Below are 15,924 nucleotides of genomic sequence, written 5' to 3'. Positions count from 1 at the left end.
GTCCATTTCCTTATTTGATCACTGACTCATTCCTGAGACAGAACAGTCAGAATTTATTATCTGGCTAACCTGTCCAATCAGGATTTACCAATCACCATAGCACAGACTCCCCCTTCTTCGTAACACCCACTCTTGCAAAAACCACCTGCTTGCTGTTTGCTGCTGCTGCTTGGCTATCTGCCTCTGCCCAATCCAGAGTCCGCCACCGCCTCCCATGATTGGCCCTCAGGAGTAATAAATCTCTTTTGTGCTGAGAATATGGGGTCTGGGTATGTCCTGGGTGGACTCGGGGGCACCACCCTCCCATACAATCTATTCCTTATAATTTTATAATGTATATTCCAGATCTAACCATTATATAACAACTGTCGTAGACACAGCAGAACATTATGAAAGCCACACAGTAGCAATCCCCAACTTAAACACAAAACTCATAGTTTGTGTGTCTATACAGTTAGTTTGCTTTCCTCGTGAATAAAGAATGACTCATCAAAAATTGTATAAAATAACGAAAAATCAGATAAGTAAGATGAGCACGTTCTGCTTGGAAATCAAGCCAGCATGAGGTCAGGTTTTTAGAGGAAAACACAGATTCCTGTTGGAATACATTGCTCGCTGGTTAGAGGTCGCAGTCTGCCACAGCCTGGCCGCTTTCTCGAAGCTCAGCAATATGGAAACTCCCTCCCTCCCTCCACAGAAATGTTTCAAGCTCTCTACCTGCCCTTATCTGGAATGTCCCTGGGTCTGGAGGACTGACTTTTTCTAAAAGCTGTCTCTAAACCAGCTGCTTATCTCTAAACTAGATGGTAGCTCATCTTTATTCTGACCCTTGGCACAGATTCCTGCTCAAGGCTTCTGTTAGGGAGCTCTGCTATAGGACCCTACTGCCACACACTAAGCCTTATAATAGGAGCTTAACACTTAATGCAAATTAGGGCTTGTCTCCAGGTTCCCCAGTCCTATACATTCCTTATACTCTGGAACAAAGTTGAGCTGATTCACCAAAATCTGTCTCCCAGAGGGCTATCTCCCTTCATGCTCATGGGCCACATACAAAGGTTTGTTGTCCCTTCTGCCCCTTTTCCCTCTGGACCTGGTGGCCAACAGGCCCAGAGGGAAAGAGGACCCCGCAGGGGAAATCCATGAAACACCTGAAAGACTGACTGAGCTCATTAGGGGCTGCCCAGCCCTCCTGGTCTCCCTGTAATCGCCTCTCCCACTGCAAAGCACTGAGGTTAAGCCAGCTGCTGAGATTCCTCAGCTCCTGCATCATCCCCACTCCACAAAGAGCTTCTCTAACAGACAAATGAGCAGACAAAGTTTGCTCCATTGGAAAGTAGGAAAAACAGGGGAAAAAAATCATAAAACCAGGAATAACCTAACAGAACTGAATTTTATTTATTCCGTTGAATATTTGTTTGTTTTAAGTCAATTCTGCAATTGACTGTAGCCAGAACACCAGTGAAAACCTCAGGGAATAAAAGAAAAGTAGATAAATTAAGAGTGAAAGACACAGTGGCCAAGGGTAATAACTGCTATGCTGGCTGGGTTTATGTCAACTTGACACAGTAGAGTCCTCTGGAAAGAGGGAAACCCCGTTTGAGAAAGTGCCTCCAGAAGATCGGGTTGTGAGCAAGCCTTTGAGCATTTTCTTAAATAATGATTGATGGTGGGGGACCCAGCCCATTGCAGGTGGAGCAATCTTGGTGGGACAGTGTCCTGGGTTCTATAAGAAAGCAGGCTGAGCAAGCCAAGATGAGCAAGCCAGTAAGCAGCATTCCTCCATGGTCTCTGCATCATCTCCTGCCTCCAGGTTCTTGTCCTGTTTGAGCTCCTGTCCTGACTTCCTTCCATGATGGACTATCGTGTGGAAACAGACACCAAATAAACCCTTTCCCTCCCAGCTTGTTTGATCACAGTGTTTCATCACAGCAGTAGAAACCCAAACTACGACAACTGCTAATACAACACTTGATTTTTAGACCTTACCTCAAAGGACTCATACTGCTCACGATCCACGGGACCAGTGCAATACAGGTTTCCCGTATCTCTTTCCACATAAAATAAGTTTAGAGGTTCTCTATCAACTCCTGGGCCTCTGATGGAATAGTATATGGTGTAGTTTTGAGCTGTATCAGATTGGATCTAGAGAGAAGAGATTACAAGCATGAGATATATCTTTACTTCAGCAGAATTTGCACAGGTATTTTATGCTATCACACCGCCGGTTACTAGAATAACAATAGTACCCGGTCTTATTCAGTGTTAGAAAAATGCAGCAATAGAATAAGGAATTATGACTGAAATTTTTCAAAAAACAAGACACTTGCAAAATCCTCTAGAAGAATCTTATCTTCTAAATCAAGGACTATTGTGAGAGCTGAACGTTATACACATGAAGCAAATGCTTGAGATTTCTCTGCGTTAGAAAATGCAGCGATACGAGTGTGAACGATTATCGGCGGCCACTCTAGTTAATTCCTGAGATTAAACGGTATTTGGCAAAGCATTTTAAAAACTGGTTTCACCAGGTATGGTGGCCTATGCCTGTCATTCCAGCACAGGGAGAGTAGAGATGGGAGAACTGAAGGTAAGGTCAAACTCCAAAGACAAACATCACATTTGTCCTCATTTATAAATCTAGACTGTATATATTTGTGTGTATGTATATGTGTGTGTGTATATATATATATAAATGCATATGTATTTGTGTGTGTGAGAGAGTGTGCACGCACACACGTGCCTTTATCCTAACTCAATTTTAATCTTTATTGAGGCATACATTTTTTAGATTTTATAGATTGTGCCCCACCTGTGTGATACCCTGTTGACTGGTAATAAATTAAAGAAACATGTTTTAGAGTGCTTGATGGTGAGCTTTACAGTTCTTACAGATTGCTTTGGCATGACTGAAGCTGAAAACTGTGTACATGACTGACTGTTAAGAATTACTTACACATATATCTTGAAACATGATACTTAAACTTTCCATTCAAATGGTCACATGCAACTATTTTACATCCTTTTAATTAGTAAGGATTCAACCAAGGTCCTGAGCATGACAGGCAAGCATTCTGGGATACATTCCCAACCCTCACACAATTATTTTTAAATAGCCATTAATTTTTTTTGTAAATGGAAATGACGAATCTTAGCAGCCAAAGTGAACTATACCTGTTGAAGGAAAAGTGGAAAGGGACCCAAGGAATTCTCCATCATGGAACAGGGGATAGGAGCCCATCTTCTCTTGGAACGACTGAGAACTTTCTCTGCATGAAGTCTTTTATTTAGTACCTTGATTTAGAAAACAAGAAAGATAAACCTTAATTTTAAAAGTTCATGACGACTTCATATCCAGACATTAGAGCTGACGTGATATAGTTGTCTCTTCTCATGAAGGTTGGGTAGAAAGGTGTAAATTCATGGTAGTGCTTCAAAAATCAACAAATCTTCAATACTCAGGAAATAATAAGAATAAAGGCAAAGACTGTTGTTGTTGCTGCTGTTATGCCAGCCATCCTCTTTAAAAAACACCTTGGTGGAAACACGGAAGGCAGAGAGATGGGCTAGAAGAAGAGATGCCACACTGGAAAGCAAATTCTTGCTGCCACATTGCCATGCAAGAATGCAAGAGGAGGAGATGCAATGAGAATGGCAGGGATGGCTTCACTCCCATATGTAGCATAAGCAGAGTCCACTCACCAGCAACTAGCCAGAGCCAGGAGACCAACAGACATCTGTCAGAACGAAGAAATAAATATGGTGACAGAGCTCAGACAGTTTCAGGGAATAAGGGCCAGGGACTGAGGAGAGGTTGTCTTGACCTTTGGTGTCACAGTCAATAGGCACATAATGTGGTCCAAACCTTCTCCTTGTTCTCAGTCTTCTAAGACTCCAGCCATGCTAATGATACAAGGCAGCAGGATGGTAACCATGAGGCAGAGCAGGAAAGCTGCAGCTGTGTCCACGAGGCTGAGCCTCCTGATAGTCCGAAGCCCTTTGAGGCTAAGCACCTTGAAGGCACAGCTTGAGTTTTGTTCTTGGTATATTAGAAACTAAGGCAAAAGCCATTCTGCCCCACAGGTCCCTAGCAAAGGGTCTGCATCCTCCATATCCAGACATCATCATGTTATTGCTTACATTGTAGCTTAACCCTCCCAGAACCCCGCCACACACTCTTTGTGTGGGCTTTCCTAGAGGATCATGGAAAGAAAACTCCTAAAAATATATGTGGTCCATCATAACTTGACCAAAAATGGACCATCTTTCCCCCAGAGTATGCCACCTGTCTCATAAATATTCATAAATCTTTTTAAGATCCAAATCCCAGAATTCACTGGGCTGATGACTGCCTTGGGGCAGCCCAGTCCATTGTCTCCTTGTGGTGTTTGTTTCCTTGCCTTGGCTGTCTAAATAAACAACTGCTTAAACTACCTATGTCGTTTGGCTGAATTCATTTCTTCAAGAAGACAAGAACAAGAGAACCTGTTAACACTAATATGCAAGAGGGAAAAGAATTTAATCAAGGTGTGGTAGTTTCCAAACTTGTTTTTGGAAATTCATTCCAAAAATTGAAGTGTCTTTTGTGTCGTATGTCAAGTTCTTAGGGTAGTGTATCCCAAATGAAAGCGATGACAACTTGTAGTGACATGTGTTTCACAACCAACCCTCCTTCACTCAACACTGTTGAAGCTTTTGTTCTCCCCTCACCCAAACGACCCAATCTTCTCTGGTTCCACACCTTCCTTGGTGGCGTCAGTCAAGCCCAAAGAGCCCCTGCCATTACATCTCCCGCATGTCATCTCATTTACCTCTACTGGGCCCTCTAAGTGGACAGACAGCTCTCTTTCTTCTTGGCTGTCCGTGTTGAAAAGCCATATCGTAAAGCTTCTTTGGCCCGAAGACAAAACAACAGAATTGGTTGTGTACACAGAACCGTCTTCAAAGACTTGAAAATCAGGATCACTCAGATGAATGAGATTTGCCGATTTCAGGCAGGCCTTCAGGTTCACTGAGGAAATACACACAGCAGTAACTGAGCAGCATAGCGTTCAAAGGTATATACAGTATGCATGTGCAAGGGAGCAAAACATGAAAAACACATTCACACCGTTATATTTAGTACTGCTACAATGCTACATGAAACGCTATGGTTACGATCCTCCCTAAACATCCATATTGTTTCTAATGCTTGTTTTGCACCTGTTTGAAGAGCTATCTCTTCTGAAAAGGAGACATGAGGGCTCTAGTATTTGAACATTTGATACAACACTAAAAATGGGCTTTCTTTCTTAACTAAAATTAGCTGTTAGAGACTATATACTACCTGAATTAAAGTCAGTAGTTATTAAACTGAATACTACTGAAGTCTACACCAAGTGTAAACTAGTTAACCTACTGTGGGCCACATTGGGTTGATTTCATTTTTCCTTATACACCTAAGTCCTATAATGAACTGAGAGGCCAGTAAGATGTCAGGGGGTAAATCTCTTGCTCTCTGTGTGTGTTCTTGTGTATGCGCACACATGCACAGACACACTTATTTCATAAGTTACATAAGTAAGGAACTGATTGGTGTAAGGCAGTGAGTGCATGGGGCTACAGATGCAGCTTGGGGTAGGCTGTTTGCCCAGCATGTGCATAGACTTGGGTTTGAGGGCCAGCACACCTAAAAAGAAAGTGGAAGCAAAATGAAGCAAGACGTAGAACTTTTAATGATGAAAATCCAAGAACAAAATCAAGAAATAACTTCAATATTATTCTTCAAATGCTTAGAAACATATTTAGCATATACAATATCCCCCATGTAATATAAATATCAAAAAAATATGTTATGATTTGAACTTAATCTCCTTACCTCCTTTGGGTAATCCTATTCTTAAATAAAAATATGATATAACATATATTAGAATTGATTGCACTGTTCTCTTTTAACTACTGATCATGGATCTCTCGTGGTCCTAACCGTCACAGTAACTTTTCACAAAGCATACCACACTAGGGATTATCACACATTGCAGCTGCTCTTTACCTCGGCCAACAAATTTCTCAGCAGGTAGTTCAGAGGGAACCCGAAGGATCACTTCTTTACATGCTTCAGAGGCAAGTGTAAGGATCTAGAACAAACAAATCAGTGTCATACACTCACAAGATCTTTCCAATGAATAGAGAGTTTACCTAAGTCTCCACTACATAGTAATATCCACTTAATTACATAAAAGAAACATTAAATACTTGAGTATATGTATAGTTACACAAAATTCATTTGATTTAAAGTAACAAAATAAAATAAGAAATATGTACCAGGGTAAGAAACCTGAAATACGAGAAGGAGATGAGCACAGGATAACAGGTCCCCATGGCTCCCTTCTTTTACAAGGCACTTTATACTCAGGAAACCACATTCTTTCTTAGAACTGTTTTTACTTCATTTTGTAATATGAATTTAATAGCATTTTCACTGCCAGGGACAGCAGAGTGAGGATCCAGCACAACATGTGAGAGACTGCACAGAATACACACGGGAAAGAGAAAAACTAGAACCGCCATCCCATCACACTGTTTCCATGAATGTTCAGCATCCCAGGAGCTACAGAGGCAAAGCAAAAGTCTGCTGAACCAAACCTTGACACCATTGCTGGAAGGCACTGTGACTGCTTGGGAGGGGCGGGCTATATCAGCTCACGCAAGCATGGGACCTTATTCGGAAGGCTCAGATTCTCACAGTTAGAAAACACTTGACTTCAAATATTTTAAATGATTTAGTGGTCAACCATGAGCATTGGTCATACATTTGAAAACCCAAATTTTATTATGTTGTGAACTTTTTCTGTGGATGCTTCTGAAAGATGTGTGTTCCATTTTTTTTCAGCTCATCAAATGACTGGCCAAAAGCAGGGAAACCAACCAGCACCTGTGCCGAGGATGAAGTCCTTTAGTATGAACTAAAATCAGCTAGATCAGTTGAAATTTTTCTTTTCCAGTCTATCTTAAAGCACCTGTAATTATTCAATTTAAACCATATAGGAGGGATCTAATAAGGAAAAGATCATATTTTAATTGTAAAATTGAAATCACTCCCCCAAAAAAGACTTTTAAATTGAAAGCAAAAGAATTTTCATAGGCTGCATTGCCAAGGGAGCAGGAGAACAGTCAGATGTTTTAAGTATCGGGGCTCAAGGAGACTGACAAAGAATATCTCATTCACTTAGTCAACACTTATCCATTCAACCAACACTCAGGGTAAGGAGGTGCCAAGCTGAGTCACAGGCTCCAACAGTGACCAAAGCAAAGACCTTGGCCTCAACAGACCAGGTTCCAATGCGCCAACGAGCAAACAGACACGTGCACAAATGTCACATCCCACCAAGGCAGATAACAGTTATGGGAGAAATAAAGCCGAGGAAGATGATAGAGAAGGCTGGAGGATAGATAAGCTGGGGGAAAAACAGTTCCATACTTAAAGAACAGTCTGGAACATATTGCTTAGGATCTATAGTATCATGATGAGAAATGCAGGTTTTGTTGAGAGTGCAAAAAAAAGCAACAACGCATGAAGCTTCAAAGTGGCCTTATCTGGTGTTCACAGGCAGTCAATCAACATGGCACAAGACAGCAGAGACATGGGAACGGGAGCCAGGATAGCCACTGCTACAGTATAGCCACCAAGACTGCGGACACATGTGAACAGGAGACAGGATAGCAGCTGCAGTGGTGTGGCCACCAAGACTGCAAACACATGTGAACAGTACCAGGATAGCAGCTGCAGTGGTGTGGCCACCAAGACTGCGGACACATGTGAACAGGAGCCAGGATAGCAGCTGCAGTGGTGTGGCCAACAAGACTGCGGACACATGTGAACAGTACCAGGATAGCAGCTGCAGTGGTGTGGCCACCAAGACTGCGGACACATGTGAACAGGAGCCAGGATAGCAGCTGCAGTGGTGTAACCACCAAGACTGCGGACACATGTGAACAGTACCAGGATAGCAGCTGCAGTGGTGTGGCCACCAAGACTGCGGACACATGTGAACAGGAGCCAGGATAGCAGCTGCAGTGGTGTGGCCAACAAGACTGCGGACACATGTGAACAGGAGCCAGGATAGCAGCTGCAGTGGTGTGGCCACCAAGACTGCGGACACATGTGAACAGTACCAGGATAGCAGCTGCAGTGGTGTGGCCACCAAGACTGCGGACACATGTGAACAGGAGCCAGGATAGCAGCTGCAGTGGTAGCCACCAAGACTGCGGACACATGTGAACAGTACCAGGATAGCAGCTGCAGTGGTGTGGCCACCAAGACTGCGGACACATGTGAACAGTACCAGGATAGCAGCTGCAGTGGTGTGGCCACCAAGACTGCGGACACATGGGGACAGAAGTCAGGATAGCAGCTGCAGTGGTGTGGCCACCAAGACTGCGGACACATGTGAACAGTACCAGGATAGCAGCTGCAGTGGTGTGGCCACCAAGACTGCGGACACATGGGGACAGAAGTCAGGATAGCAGCTGCAGTGGTGTGGCCACCAAGACTGCGGACACATGTGAACAGTACCAGGATAGCAGCTGCAGTGGTGTGGCCAACAAGACTGCAGACACATGTGAACAGTACCAGGATAGCAGCTGCAGTGGTGTGGCCACCAAGACTGCAGACACATGTGAACAGTACCAGGATAGCAGCTGCAGTGGTGTGGCCACCAAGACTGCGGACACATGGGGACAGAAGTCAGGATAGCAGCTGCAGTGGTGTGGCCACCAAGACTGCGGACACATGTGAACAGTACCAGGATAGCAGCTGCAGTGGTGTGGCCACCAAGACTGCAGACACATGTGAACAGTACCAGGATAGCAGCTGCAGTGGTGTGGCCACCAAGACTGCAGACACATGTGAACAGTACCAGGATAGCAGCTGCAGTGGTGTAGCAGTGTTCTCAGGTAGCGCCATGGTACTTGTACTAAGTCTTAGTGGTAGAGGTGTGGAATGGCCCAATTAAGACAAGCGCCTTTGGAAACTATGTTGCTGACATTCACCCATTCATACATCCATACAACACATTTCAAGGAATGCAAACATGACACGAATGAAAACTAAAGCCCAGCATAGACATATCTGTAAGCTCAATAGGGTTTGGAAGTGGCATGGCAGGGAAGTACGGGCTGACCTAGGGGTAGAGGAGAGCAGGGAAAGCCAGCCTCACCCAGGAACCAGATGAGGTCGGCTGAGGAGTGGCCATGAGTCAGTCACGATGGAAGAAGGCAAGGTTGAAACTAAGTGCACAGAATGACAGATGACAGAAACCGCGATAGAAATCCATCACACGGTGCTTCTCAGACCCTTCCACAGTGGTCGCCCAGGACGATCAGAAAGCACAGATACTGGAGCTGGAGAGAGGGCTCAGTGGTTAAGGTCCTCTGCCTACCAGAGGACCCAAGTTCAATTCCTAATACCACATGGCAGCTCACAACTGTCTGTAACTCTAGTTCCAAAAATCTGACACCTTCAAACCAATTCACAAGAAAGAAAGCTAAATAATAAATTATATAGATATAGATGAAAACATGGGTATTTACACTGCGATTCATCACAGTAGCAAAATTACAGTTATGAAGTAGCAGAGAAAATAATTTTATAGTTGGAGTCACCACAGCATGAAGGAATATATTAAAGGGTCACCGCACTGGGGAGGCTGCGAGCCACTGCTATAGTGACTGATGTGTACACTACAAGGAGAAAACAATTCCAGTGACTCTGAAGAAGTGTGGAGCACTTTCTGAATAAAGTCAATGGTCATGCGCACTTCCTTTTACACATTATAAGGGCTGCTATGGCTTAAAAATAAGCTGGGACCCCCAAAGGCCTGTTTTCTGGATGTGACATCCAGTCACTAGGAGGCAACTAGATAGTGTGACTGTGAGTTAATCAGTGGCTGTAAATGAATGCTTCATTTGATGGCACTGTTAGGAGGTAGTGGGAAGCTTGTACTGGCTCCTAATTCATGTAAGGTGGGAAGTCTGTGGATGATGGAGCCTGTCCTGCCTCCATCCTGTTTTCCCTTTTGCTTACTGTCTGCCGTGAGATGAATAGCTTCCCTCCACTATGACTTTCACCCATGGGGCTTCTGCCTTGCATGAGCCCAAAAGCAACGGCATCAGTTAACCACAGACAAAAGCTTTTAAAATTCTAAGTCCTCTTCTCTCCTTTAACATCTTTTTCTCTGGTATTTCTCAAAGCACTGAAAAAAAACTGACCAATAAAAAAGCAAAGATTTGTCTCCAGTAAATCTATTGTCTAAGTAGCTTTTATAGTGGAGTATTGTAAGTCTGAACATTGTGGAAAAATAAATCAGGGCAAAGAACTTTCATTTCAATAGAGACATGTAAGAAAACTTGGAGAATGTCATGAGAAAACTACCTAGCAACAATGAGTAACATCATTTTGAAACATCCTACAGATGAGAGAACTAACAAAAGCAGCAAGGAATCGAAGGTCATGGTCTGTGCATAAAACTGAAACACAGACAGCAGGGAAGAAGAACCAGAAATAACTTCTGACCTGCCAAGACTGGCTCTGCCTTGTTGGCCTCGATAGAAATGGAGGGAAATGAAAGACAGGTTACACCTTTAACATGCAGAGAGCTACTCTCCATTATACCGTTAGTATGAGACAGAGCCGCGGTTAATGCAGTCTTTGCATGGGTTTGGGATCCATGTTCAAATGCATGGCTTGTGTAAAAAATTTGTTGTATATTATGAGCACAGGGTCAGAGGGAAAGCTCTGGAAGCAGTGATGGTTCCTCTCCACGGACTTAGTGCAAACACAGCTCTGAGTGTGTCTATGAAGACATTTCCAATGTGGTGACACCCTCCCAAGGGCAGGGGTGCAGGACTGAGTAATAGGGAGGAAGCAAGCTGAGCGCCAACACCCATGCTCTCTACTTCCTGACTGGCCCTTACCTGGGACCAGATGCCTCACTTTTCTGCAACGACTTTCCCACCAAGGGAGACTGTGACCTCCAACTAGAGCCAAAATAAACTCTTCCCTTTCCAGCTGCTTCTAGTCAGGTATTTGTTCACGGCCACCAGAAAAGTAGATGACATCATCACGAAACCCAGAAACATAATAAGTTTTCTAAGGTCAGCATATGCGCTTCAGGACACACTGAAGAGATCTTAGACAAAGGAGCTAGGGCTTGCAGAGAGGGGGAAGTATCTCTATTTGCATTTGCTTTGACTTTACCTACAACACTCAAGCAAACCAATCAACAAATTACCATGAGAAGCACTACTAAAATGTGGTTATCGCTACTCTTCCTGTCCATAAATGAAACCAGTCATATAGTGTTTTTAAAAAGGCAGAGAAATGTGTGGAAATGCCAGCGAGTAAATTCAGTAAGACACCTACAAGGCTGAGTGGCAAGACCACGTTGTCTACTTCCTGATTGGGACTGCCAAACGCCTTTTTCTCATCCTTCCATGACTTCACCATGAAAGACTCGCCTATTTCAGAAGAACCTAAACACATTTATGCATAACAGATAGGTGGATTGACACAGAAAGAAACGTAGACCTAGTCTGCTGTAAGAAAAATCAGCAACATACATACATTAATCCAAAATTAAATTATGGCTTTATGGTCCCCATAAAATCTCAAGACTATTTCCTGGAACTAAACAATCTGATTCAAAAGGTCATAGAAAAATATGAAAAAGAAGAGCAACTATGAAGGGATATGTAGATATTAAAAGCATACAAAGTCCTACTAAATAAAACAGGGCCTTCTATCAGTATGTGGATACAAAAGCATTAGTTCCATGGTTTACAAAGGAAAAATGCCAAGCCTGCCTGTGCCTGCTCAATTCACACTCCACACAGGACATACACAACGTTTGTTACCAATAGCGTGCGAGTTCTCCATTCATCAAAGCCTCACCTACACAGTATGTGCTCCAACACCTTCAGGTGTGAAATGGCATTTCACTTTTCCTTATTTGTATACTTCATGTTTTAATGACGTTTTAATTTCTAGAATTTGTATTTTCCTTGTTCATACTAGAATTTTCCTTCACAACTTATAAGAACTTTTTAATGTATTACACTCACCTTTAAAATATCTGTGTTAAGAGGCAAATATATAGTTGTTCCGTTTTGCTTGGTTTTATTTTTGCGTTTTTACTATGGAAATTCTGTTTGTTTTTATAGCATTGCTTTTCTCAACTTGAAAAAAGTTGGAATCTGGGTCATAGGCTTTCTTAACTGCAAATTTGTAGGATTCATCATGTTTCTCCTGAATTGCACATGGTGTCGTCTTACATTTCAATAGTTCATCTACTTGGAGTTTCCTGGGATGCTCTGCATAAAGTGTGGGCTCAGTTTTACCGTTTGCAAAACTTCAGCCTAGCTCCAGTACCCTCAAGGTCAATCTCAGCCATTCTTATACTGATGCTATCCTTCAAGATGTGACAGTGGTTCTCAGCCTTCCTAATGCTGTGACCATTTAATACAGCTTCGCAGGTTGTGGTGACACCCCCCCCACCACAAAGTCATTTTCATTGCTACTTTTAACTGTAATTTTGCTACTGTGGTGACTCATAATGTAAATATTTGGTGAATCAAAATGTACATTTCCCAATTGGATTAGGGCTCACGACCCACAGGTTGAGAAGCACTGATATAACACGCTGTCAACTAGTAAACAGCTTTCTGTCTAATCATATACAACCCGTCCTGAGAGGACATCTCCAAAATCACCATCATTGGCTTTGTATTCAATTCTGTACTTTTTATACAATTTTGCTACTCCCGCCCATAAAAATGCCTGCTCATATATGACCGGTATACAGCCAGGTGTATCCACCGAGCAAAAGCCAGCAACAGAAGCAATACCAATAAACAGTCCCATGCAATATCTTTGAGGATAAACTTATTGTGATAATGGAGGATTAAGAGGGGTAATGAGGAGACAAGCGTCTAGACTTTTCCATGAGAAGCAAAGTACACAGGAGATCTGTACAATAAAATATCTGACACCAAAGAAAAAACACTGTTTGGAAACATAAAAAAACAGTATTCTGCAGAAATATAAATGCTTGTTTGAAGGTGATCTCTGAAACAGCAGTATTAATTTAGGATAATGCGATATTTTAAAGCATATAGTAGATGGAATGGCCTCTAAAATACACACACACACACACCAGGAAACAGGAGTTAGAACAAGGCCGCACAGACAATTAGTGTTTACAAGTGAAAATAACAGGGGCCAAAAAGACAAAAGTAACAAACAGAAGGAGTGGTCAGGGCACGAGGCACAGAAAGAGATGATCCACTGCTTAACAGTTATACCGTTTCTGTCACTGAAGGCACCAATGTCCAGATAGCTGCTGCACAGCACTGTGCCTGTGGTTAATTTTCTGTTACTATGCACTCAAAACCCTGTCAAAAGGGAAGATCTCATGCTTACATCTTTAAATCATACACAGGAAAAAGGGAGGGCGGGGGCGTGGAGAAACTGGGTAAGAAGTCAGATTCTGAGGGTTAGAGATTTTTCTAAGGTGATAACATCCAGAATTAGGAACCAGTCAGGGTAGGACTAAGTGCCGAGTAGAACATGTCACTTGAACTAGTCACGGAAATCCTAGAAGGCTGTAGAGAACAAAGCACCAGCGGGGCATTCAGGAAGAAAGCTCCAGTGGTTAAGACACTACCACTACCGGGTGGGGCAGAACTAAGAAGGGGAGAGAAGCTGACATGTGGAATGTGGAGGGATTACCTGAGTGTATGGGAAACAGGAGTTGTGGAGGAGCCGCACCCCTTCCCCCAAGAGTGATTCCTCTTCAGTAGACCTCACACCTTCCCACGCCCTTGAGGCCAACAAGCCTGTTCACCCGCACCACACTGGAGTCTAGAACAACCTGAGGGGACTCCTGCTACACTTTCCTGCTAGGAAGCAAACTGCCAGTAACCAGAACCTCCCTGCCCCCACCCCGGCACCCATTCCTGGATTCTGAAGTTAAGAGAGGTCAAGGAGTGAGGATTCTACTTCCCCTCCTTCCTCCCAGCATTCACTGCTTTTAAAAGGATCTGAGGCGTGTGCACCCAGGTGTGCGGTCTGCACTGGGCACTGCTATGTCACAAAGACTTTGGATGCTTCTCCTATCAAAGAATAAGGTCCTGCGGTATAAAAGGAAGTGGCAACTTCCCCCACTAGATACCAGCCAAAGTTCAGTCTTGTCACCAGCAGCGTATTTTGTGACCATTGTTTGCCCTAGGCTGTTTCTTCGGCCACAAAATCTTGAGTGCAGCGGTACCTGTCCCTACCTGTGCTTGTGGGAATTGTGATCAAAAGTTTAAAGTCCATTCATTCCTTGGAACTGACATTCTAACCAGTAACCAACCACATTTTCAATAACTAAAAACGCAGGAATCCCTTGTGAAAAGAGAGTCCAGGAGAAATGGAAGATGTCCTAACCTTTTGAAACCCCGGCCCTCAGCCCCTCCCCACCACACACACACACTTGGTTCCTTGGGTTCTGCCAGGCTTCCCTTCAGGGACAGCTTGAGCCTACACTGCACGGGTAAAAGAATATGATCAAGTTGTTCACCTAGCACAATCAACTTTTTCCTTGTTCAAGGGATCCATATAAAACTACAATCTGGGGCTCCCCAGACTCCCCAAAGGCCTATTAGGGGTGAATTCTGGAGTCTTTTGGCTCCTAGAGAGATCCAGTCCTGTCCAAATAAAGCCATTTTTTGGTTCCTCGATAGGGCTCGAGGTCCTGGCTGTTTTACTACTTAAAGGAGAATGAATCCGAGCAGAGTTGAAATAAGGAATCCAAACCCCTCCCAGGACAAGATCTCAGGGTCAGAAAGTTCTCTTCCCAGGATTATAGGGGATCAATGGTCATCTCTGTTCCACCATCTCCTAATTTTGAGAGAACGGCGTCTCTCTCTCTCTCTCTCTCTCTCTCTCTCTCTCTCTCTCTCTCTCTCTCTCTCTCTCTCTCTCTCTCTCTCTCTCCTTCTCTTCTTCCACCTCTCATTTCGCTCTCAAATCCCAACCCTAGCACAGAACCCTCAAGAACAACAAGTCCTTTTTTTTTTTGACCCCCAAGGACACCACATTGGCTTTCGGTTGTCGGCTCCTGGGCAGCTGCCTTTAGTCAGGATGGCCAGTACCCAGGGCTCCAGGACCGTGCTCCAGCTCCAGCACAACCTCGGCGCACCCCGCTCTGCCTAGGGAACCCCCGAGGCCAGGGTTTTGGCTGGGCGTTCGCAACCCGCCCCCGTCTCCAGCCGCCGCGCGTGCCTATTACGGCTCACGGCCACACTCCCTCCCCTGCGGGACCTTGGCGCCGGCCGCTCAGCTTCCTGTTGCCCTCCCTCACCTCCAACAACTTCAGTTTAAGAGGTCGCGAGGCCGGGTGACCCCATCTACACCAGCCGCCCTGGCCCCGATGTCCCTTTCCCCGAATGGTCCCCGGAGCTCACCGCTAGGGTCAGTAGGTGCGGAAGGCCAAGGGCTGGGCTCCCGGAGCGCACAGGTCCTACGGACGCCATGGCCAGCCCAAAGGACAGGTCGCCGCCCCGCACCCGCTGCGTAGAGGTGGAGCGCGCACAGGCGCTTTTCTCGCGCTTGTCTGATGCTCCCGCCTCGGTCCCAAGGGGCTTTTCCTCTGGCCGAGGGTGGAGCTCCAGGCAAGTCCAAAAGACTCCGGTCGGCCACTCCTTGTTATTTTTCTTGTGTCCTCATGGCTTTAAGAACTCAGCCGGTTGGAACTCCCTCTCACAGCCACCCTTTCACCTGTACTAGGTGTTTCTCACCAGCAGACGCCACCTATATGTCCCTTGTCACCACCGCCCCCCCACCCCGCCCCTGTGACCGTCTGGTAGGATTAGCAGCTGGCCCTGCCCAGCAGAAGCCCTGACTAT

At 44.5% G+C, this 15,924-nt stretch overlaps 1 protein-coding gene across 2 annotated transcripts in view; it reads right to left on the bottom strand.

The window, feature by feature from the left end:
* Window positions 1–15,924, bottom strand: part of Dsc2 (desmocollin 2) — a 34,574-nt gene extending 18,650 nt beyond the window's left edge. Inside the window, exons 1-5 of one of the 2 annotated variants that reach the window (XM_075969251.1) lie at window positions 15,484–15,924; window positions 6,032–6,116; window positions 4,812–5,011; window positions 3,175–3,294; window positions 1,990–2,145 (exon numbers count right to left, since the gene is read on the bottom strand). In XM_075969251.1, the coding sequence (XP_075825366.1) occupies window positions 1,990–2,145; window positions 3,175–3,294; window positions 4,812–5,011; window positions 6,032–6,116; window positions 15,484–15,552 (630 nt within the window). In that variant the 5' untranslated portion in view covers window positions 15,553–15,924. The remainder of the gene's footprint in view (window positions 1–1,989; window positions 2,146–3,174; window positions 3,295–4,811; window positions 5,012–6,031; window positions 6,117–15,483) is intronic. The other variant, XM_075969252.1, reaches the window with a different exon arrangement.

This window comes from Microtus pennsylvanicus, chromosome 4, assembly GCF_037038515.1.
Source record: "Microtus pennsylvanicus isolate mMicPen1 chromosome 4, mMicPen1.hap1, whole genome shotgun sequence".
In the NCBI taxonomy this organism is placed as follows: domain Eukaryota; kingdom Metazoa; phylum Chordata; class Mammalia; order Rodentia; family Cricetidae; genus Microtus; species Microtus pennsylvanicus.
Note: the sequence above shows the minus strand (reverse complement) of the source record. Positions and strands in the feature narration are given on the sequence as shown.